We start from the raw sequence: 7,720 nt of genomic DNA on the forward strand, positions 1-7,720 counted from the left end.
ACTTAGATTTTATGTTGATGTGCTTTACAATACCTGCCTGCAATACATTATTTACAACACTGCACAAGAAACCTTAAAAACATTACATTAAAATTCACAGCAGAAAATAATTTACTACAAACTTAGGAAAAAAGTCAACTTGTATAAAGACAACAGAAACTAACGCAATTTGGACTCGTTTGCTTACTACATATCATGCACACCATGGCTACTATTCGAGGAAATACGATAACTTAGCTTAACACACAAAAAACGTTTACAACGTAAGGTATATTTTAATTTAAGGCGACTTAATGTCTGAGAATCTCGCCTTCTGCAACTGTCAGTGTAATGGGTGCGTTCTTACTTGTTTAGTCATTTTAATCGATCCAGTCAGTCACATTACAATATGGCGGGCGAGTTTACTTATGTATTTACACATCTTCGCCTCATGTAGACACGTGACAGTGATAATGAAGTGAAACGTAGGAAAAAGGTTATAGATTTTGGTGTAAAATCATTGGTGGTTAACATTAGCTAAGAAATAATGAAAAAAAATACATTTGAATTCAACCAGTCATTGGGATATGGCGTGGTTGGAAGGAGTGGTGTCTTAATTTTTTAAAAGACGTCGTCTTTCTAAGTCAAATGTACATTAATTAACATTACACACAATCAAAACACTACATCCACTTGGTAATTATGTCATGTATATTACAAATATGCAACAAGAGATGTGGGCCAGTCAGCTCTTTTCTCCACAATATGGGCGAATTTAGTGACCACTCCGACGAGGGGTCTGGAAACGTCAATAGTTTGAAATTCGAAAATCGTACTCGTACTCAATCTCCCACTCGTAGTCCAATCCAAAGGTCCTCATTATATGCGCAGCAAAGATGTGCAATGGAATTCAGTGGAATTACGTTAACTACGTTAGCAGGTAAACTACATCAGTCCAGCTTGGAGTTGAGATTCCAAAGCAATTTTGTCAGTACTAGTTATAGTAACTTTTTCTGTTACTTGTGATGTTTTTCAGTTTTGCTCTGAACTAACCTAGAAAAAACACGGTTCAAGCAAGAAGACCAGTTGTAATTTGAACTTTGGATAATTGCTTGTTGGCCTTCAGACGATTTGTGCCAAGTTTGAAAACAAATGGATGCCAGAACTATAGTTCTACGAAGGAACCTTCGATAGGGTATTACGCCAGTTTTTTACTCCATTGTATGGCGGGTGCAGTCGCAACTGAACGCGCCACCTTGCCTAGCTCCTTAGCGGCAAATCTCCTAAGCTTTAACGGGCTAATTATTTCTGTGACGTAATCGAGATTTTCGGACCACGTGAACCGGAACGGATTGGGCGCTTTAGTTCGGAGATGTTGCTGTTCCATTCACTGGCAACGAGTCATTGTTAGCTGGAGAAACCTCAGCCCCTCTACAAAGGAGTACGCAATGAAATCTCTTACACAACTCCTTGGCGCCTTGACGAAAACTATCGCTAAAGGAGAAGTAGATACACGGGTTGAAAGCAGAATTACTAAACCCCAGGAACTTTGTGGTAAAGTGAAACCGGTAACCGAGGCAGACTGGTTCGGACTTGATAGTATAGCAGTAAAAGGTGCCGATCCAATAAGGAAGCCAACACAGTGCAAATGTCAAAACAATCATGATCAACATGACAGTTACCTTTCTGTTCATCTTTTCATCCCTGTGATGTGATTGGCTCATTTGGTTCACGACTGGTTTCTTTAGCCAAAGTTTCACGCTCAAAGCGGGGTATAGAATATTCATTATTGCTAAGGGCGTCGCCACAAAAGCTACAAAGTTGACTATTAAATACACTTGAGTGGAATGGCTGCCGTCAAATTTTGGATAACAGATTTCGACTTCGTTTTGGATTTTGATATGGTAAAATGCAAAGAGCGGAAGGGTGAGGGCAGAAGCAGCTAGCCATATTGAAGCAATGATGATTTTCGCAGCGCGTCGAGTGATTATCCTCTTGTAAGGGTAAAAAACAAGAAGAAAGCGATCGATTGCAATCGCTGACAAGCTGCCTGTTGAAACATTTACAGCCTGGAACCAGGAAAAACCGTAACATTTGCAGAGTGCAAGGCCTACCAAACCGGATACTAACCATGTAGGTCCAATTACAACAGTCGTCAACTCTACTGGCAGGTCGAAAACCGTGACTATCAAGTCAGCGACCGCCATATTTACCAGAAAGTAATTACTTGCACCCTTCATTCTGTTGTTAATGTTGTTGTTGTTTTTAACAATGGCATGCACGGCGATGACCAGAGTATTTCCAACCAGGGAAATGCCAAAGACGATAAAATATGCAGTCAGTTTAAGTTGCCACAAGCTATTGAATTGAAAACCAATAGTTTCATTGCTCCTATTGGCAGAGTTACTTATATGGAAAGCCATATCGGTGTCCCGGGCTAAGGCCAGTGAAATCTTTTCTCGGTTACTTAACCTCAGGGAAAACAGCAACTTTAGCAAACTTGTGAAGCTTTCCTTTCCACTTTTGATCACCTTAATAAGACCTGAAAAGTTCTGACGGCAGAAGTGAGAGAAATTTGTTTAAATGACCGTTCTCCTGACAAACTTTAATTGTTATTGCAAGTATTCGCGATGTTTTTATCATGACTTGTCAACTGAATTTACTCTAGGTTTATTAAATACCGTGTGTATTCTATGCAAGTCAAGAGGCTCCAAGTTAGATAATGGGAACTTGTTTTTACAAAGTTTTTTTTTAACAGTGTTGTTTTATACCTGATCCGGGAAAGTTAGTTTACAAAAAGCCTGAGCGTTTTGCTCCACTTCTAATTCCAGGTATGTTTTCCATCACGCTGCGCTCGTTGAGAAAGCAATCAATCTAAAAGTTTGATCGTTCTTTTCCTAAATTAAACATTTTCTGACGTGACGTCATAGACATGGAAGGTTCTCGTTATTTGACCAATCACAAAATTGCAGATTCAATTTCATAATATTAGATTGAGTTATTTTGTTTATACTTTAGATTTAAATGTAGCAAAGAACATAGTTGTGTTTAATATAGCTTATCTTAATGGTATCCTGTTTTGCTCCTGCTTTCATGCTATCTATGCAAGCAGAGAGTAAAAAAAAAAAACAGAAGGCAAGGCGCACAAAAGGTATCAAAAATATTTTACTTCAGTGTTGCTCCACTTCTCCGTCTGTAGCTCATTGATGAAGCTGTGTTAAAAGAGCGAAAGAAACGAAAAGGATAAAAAAACTTTACATCTGACGATTAGCAAAAAGTACCTTTGCAGCGAAAATATACACTGCCTCGCCACACTACGCTGGAGGAATTTAAAAACGCAACAATCACCGGTCCTTTGAGATTTGCGTTTGAGGAAAACTCGGTCAGGTAAATCACGCGATCATCGTGACGCCGTCGTTTTCCAAAAGCTCCGTTTTCAAAATGTTTTAAGTCCATACGAAAACAAGAAGCCGGCGTTTTCAAATACTTCCGGTTTGAAGAGCGTTTTCGAAAAGCTCCGTTTTCGTGACGGACTAGTGTGGGCGGTAGGCCTAACCGTAGAAATAAAGCTGCGTTTTCAAATTCCACCGGCGTAGTGTGGACGGGGCCAAATTTTATATTGGAATGTAGTTTGTCTTGCTTTTCAAATGTATTGATCGAATTTTCAAACTGCCGTGAGCATGAAACGTCAAGATGAAAAAGCTGGACAAGGCGCACGAAACTTATTAGTCTTGCACCTTAGCTAACCTTGGGCTCTGCCTTCAAGACTCATCGATTTTTCGTATGAGATTAAAATCACTTTGACGGCTTGTTAACTACGCACATCCAAACTGTTTATGCTGCAAAAGGGAAATTAAAAGTATGTTTCATTTATCTAATCGGATGGATGATATCTTCGGGATATTTCCTTGTTTACACAGGGTGATCTAATATAATTTACTTTCTATCACAAACTAACAGCTACAACAGATTGAGAACTCTTCAAGGCAATCAGTTCCGTTACTTAACTTAGTTTTCTCATTTTGGTTTAGTTCAGTTAGTAGAGGCTCACACGTGATTTCACAATTTTTCTTGGAGCTTATTTTCAGTCCGTTTTTAACAGTGAAAATATTGCATTTGTCTCACCAGCAATTCTAGAGGCCGTATCCTCTCAGCATTCGCTTGAGCACCTCTGTCCAATAAATCAACTAAACGATGTACAGCTTAGTCGACAGCAACTTCACGTCGATCAGCGTGAGGATAAAATCTTGAGCAGTCATTCAAAAGACGCATAACTGTTGCTCGAAGTTCAGTCGCTGGAGAGCTGCAGTAACAAACATTAAATAGCAGATAGACCAAGACATGGCATTTTACCACTGCCGCCATATTGACGAATTAAGTAATTTTCATTGTTATCATACACGAACAGCCATTCTGTCAATTGAAAAGGCACTTTTTGTGCTGGCGTATACTACGTAATTTGCGAGACCCGCATATACGCGCATTTTAGCACGCGTATATATGGGTCCTTGTGGGACACGTATATTTGGGCATTTATTTCGCATATCCCCGTGCTTGAGTTTACACAAATATGTGGCCATTTAAAAATGGGTATATACGCGATCTAAATGGTCGTATATGTGGGCTTAAAGCCCATACGTAACGTATATAAACAAGTATACGCGGCTGAGAAACCCGCGTATACCCCGTTGTAATTTTGAAACGAATGGCCAACCATAGAGTTATTCCTGGAATCATTCAAGCGAACTTGATACACTTGTCAATCAAGATGAACACGCCCCACCAATCAGGAGCCCCGTTCGTGGGCGAACGGGTTTTTCAAAATGAGGGGTCCGCGATCAAGCGTTTCCTCTCTCGTCCCACCACCCCCTGCTTCGTCGAGTTTTTGCTCTCGCTCCAATTTACGCGCGGCCAGAATGCGGAAAAGCTCAAAAGCTGCCGACTAATCGAGCGCAACGCTGTAATAACGTGGACAGTCACGTATGCTCCCTAGAATTAGAAAGCTTGCGGGACCTAAAGATCGGAAAAGAGCAGTAGAAACGCCTGGATCAAAACTGAGAAAATATTGATCAGCAATGGAACATTCTAAATGGCTATAATTTTCATTGTCGGCCCTCTCCTTGCGTGAATAACTACAGACAGTCACGGATAGTTGCTATGCCTGTAACGCCGTGCTCAGTTCGACGTCTATGTTTGGGGCTCCCGAAGTCGCTGCAAATGGCCAATACTTCGTTAATGAAACGTCGAGCCATAACGACATGGGGAGTCCATTATTCACGAATTATCAACCATGAGCTCACTTGTCGTCTTGCTCGATTGAACGACTTCCACGATATACTGACACTGTCAGAAGGAATCTACAATGGGCACGACTATGTACCTGTCAGATTCCACACATGGATGAAAATGGAAAATTCAGCTGTAATGCTTTCTTATGCAGACAAGAAACCTGCAGGACTACTTGTGTGTTCTGTTGTTGACGAAGGAAGGTCATTTGTCAGTCGTGCAGCCCGCGTTTTACCGGAGTTTCGCGGACAAGGCGTCCATAAAATGCAAGGGAAAGCGATGGACGAGTTTGTGAGGAGAACATTCCCAAACGTTAGGCGGAAACGATTAACAAAGCAAGACGAGAATTTTCCCCTTGGTAGGAAGCTTGTACAGCTAGACACATTGGGTTGTAACGTTGAAAAGGCGACCCTGCTAACACATCAGATTTCGGCTGTTGAAAGTTCAGTGGAAGTCATTTCGTGCCCAAAAGAGTATCTTAACAATGCAATATTTGCTCGCTGCACAGCGCAGAAGTTGTTTCCAGACAACGTTATCATCCTAGACTGGCTTCCTGTGGAGCCTCTTGGATCAAATATGGATTATTTAATGCTAGAGCACGATGTGTATTTCGCTGTAGAAAAGTGTACCGATGTTACCCAGTCTCCTAAATCAGTCAGCTTTGGCGTCTTGTCGCCGAGAGTATCAAAACTTGTACACTGGTGCGCCACAGTTTACAGTTGTGAAAAAGTTCTGTACGAGGCTCATCTTGTGCACCAATTCAAGAAGGTTTGCGAAGTTATCAAAGATACTTTTATTTTTTCCTGTTATCAAGACAAAACGTATACAAACTGTGGGAGAAGAGTGTTTAAAGAACAGTTGCAGATGACATTAGATGAGGAGAGATGCAAGAAAACGTTGAATCTCTACGAAATAGACTTTCCGTAGTCAATTTCTGTTTACACGGTTTGGTCACGCTTGACCCGTTACAAGAGCAAAAGTAGCCTCAGGCTACGCAGACACTTTGGGCTCGTCACGCAATCTTTGAGGATGAGCCCAAATTAAAGAGTGTCCGCATAGGAGGCTAGAGCAAAAGGACCGGATCGATGATTGAAGGATCGGTGGGTATGCTACCAACTTTAAGAACCATCTGTCTCAAAACCTTGTTGCACTTTATTCACTCTAGTATGTCCTTTTGCTTAATTCATAATAAATTGGAAGTAGAAGTTTATAATACTTTGCAACTTTCTTTATTCAAATTATACTTGCTCTAGCTCCATTGCATGTCACGTTGACCACTTTCTCCAGTGCAATGGTAAGGAAATGATTAGACCAGCAATAGGGCATTGTGATTGGCTGATCTTAGTTATTGTCATTCTTGGCTTCTAAGTCTGGTTGAGAAATTACTCTAAACTCTGTGATGCTTTAGACTTAAAAAATCTCTGGTATGACAATAAAAACTTAAAACAGTATAACTCAAATAGAACAAGTCCTCTCATTAGTCAATTCGCCTCTCATGGTATATTTCGTGTCGTGTCCAGCCTCCTCTGGTATAACTAGAATTTAAGTGTCAATCAATCAATCAATCAATCAGTCAATCAAACAAACTTTATTTAAAGAAGATGACACTTAATAATCGTACAACTAATGAACTGGTAGCTTCTTAACCCTTTAAAACCGAAAGTTTCACAAAAAAAGGCCTTTCTTAACCGTGAAAGTCGGTTTTTGGCTGCCATGACGCTCAATAAGCCTTAGTTTTGCTTAAAACAAGCTATTTTTTGACCAAAAAGATAGATTTCCCCAAGATTAGGTACAAAAATGTACAATATTTCACTTTGGAGCATCTGCATAAGCCAAAATTTGGATTTTGTTCCGATTTTTTTTCTTGGTTCTTTCCTTTCCTTTTTTCTCGGCCTTTTTACTCTCGCTACCTTTTACGTTTCATATTCTTTCTGGCTGCCGTAAAAAGTTGGGTGTTACTTATGGGAAAAGCCTGAAAATGGGACCTTGGTCAATTATAGGTGTGATGGGCCATTTTACCACCATTTTTGCAGCAAAACTGATAACGCTTTTCAGTTTGCTACGTCAGAATGCCGTCGATATCCAAAACCGACTGTCGTTCGGATAGATCTATCCTAGCTCTACCATCTGCTTTATACCAAGAACATCTGGTGATATTTAAACTGATGACGTCACAAGTGGTACAAAGAGCACGACCATCAAGTACGCGTATATGCGTGACCAGGATGAAAAGGGTTTTAAAAAATAGCTAAGTATAAGAGCATTTACATTTAAACATTTCCAAAAAATCTAATTAAAAATTTACTTATAACCTCATCAGAGCGACAAAATGACCGAAATGTCTCATCGTGTGCACTGCTCTTACAAATTGTCCTCGCGGTAAGAAAGATTTGAACCAATATCTGGTTCGTGTGCACCATAATTGTTCGTGTGCACAATAATTTTTATTGTATAT

General features: G+C 40.2%; 2 protein-coding genes across 2 annotated transcripts; one reads left to right on the forward strand and one right to left on the reverse strand.

Annotated features, from left to right (window-relative positions):
- Nucleotides 1-1,340: 1,340 nt before the first annotated feature.
- Nucleotides 1,341-2,186, reverse strand: LOC149117081 (substance-P receptor-like). Its single transcript, XM_089280881.1, has one exon. It carries the CDS (start codon nucleotides 2,184-2,186, stop codon nucleotides 1,341-1,343), a length of 846 nt encoding a protein of 281 aa, XP_089137007.1.
- A 2,471-nt stretch (nucleotides 2,187-4,657) lies between these two features.
- On the forward strand, nucleotides 4,658-6,719 carry LOC110055741 (histidine N-acetyltransferase-like). Its single transcript, XM_020762146.2, has one exon. The coding sequence runs from the start codon at nucleotides 5,137-5,139 to the stop codon at nucleotides 6,190-6,192; it is 1,056 nt and encodes a 351-aa protein (XP_020617805.2). The 5' UTR covers nucleotides 4,658-5,136; the 3' UTR covers nucleotides 6,193-6,719.
- Nucleotides 6,720-7,720: the final 1,001 nt, after the last annotated feature.

This window comes from Orbicella faveolata, unplaced genomic scaffold (assembly GCF_042242905.1).
Source record: "Orbicella faveolata isolate gen_17 unplaced genomic scaffold, um_ofav_v1 contig_12, whole genome shotgun sequence".
Lineage (NCBI taxonomy): Eukaryota > Metazoa > Cnidaria > Anthozoa > Scleractinia > Merulinidae > Orbicella > Orbicella faveolata.

Coding starts and splice junctions, on each gene's coding strand:
- LOC149117081 (XM_089280881.1), bottom strand. CDS start 2,186: ATGGCGGTCGCTGACTTGATAGTCACGGTTTTCGACCTGCCAGTAGAG.
- LOC110055741 (XM_020762146.2), top strand. CDS start 5,137: ATGCCTGTAACGCCGTGCTCAGTTCGACGTCTATGTTTGGGGCTCCCG.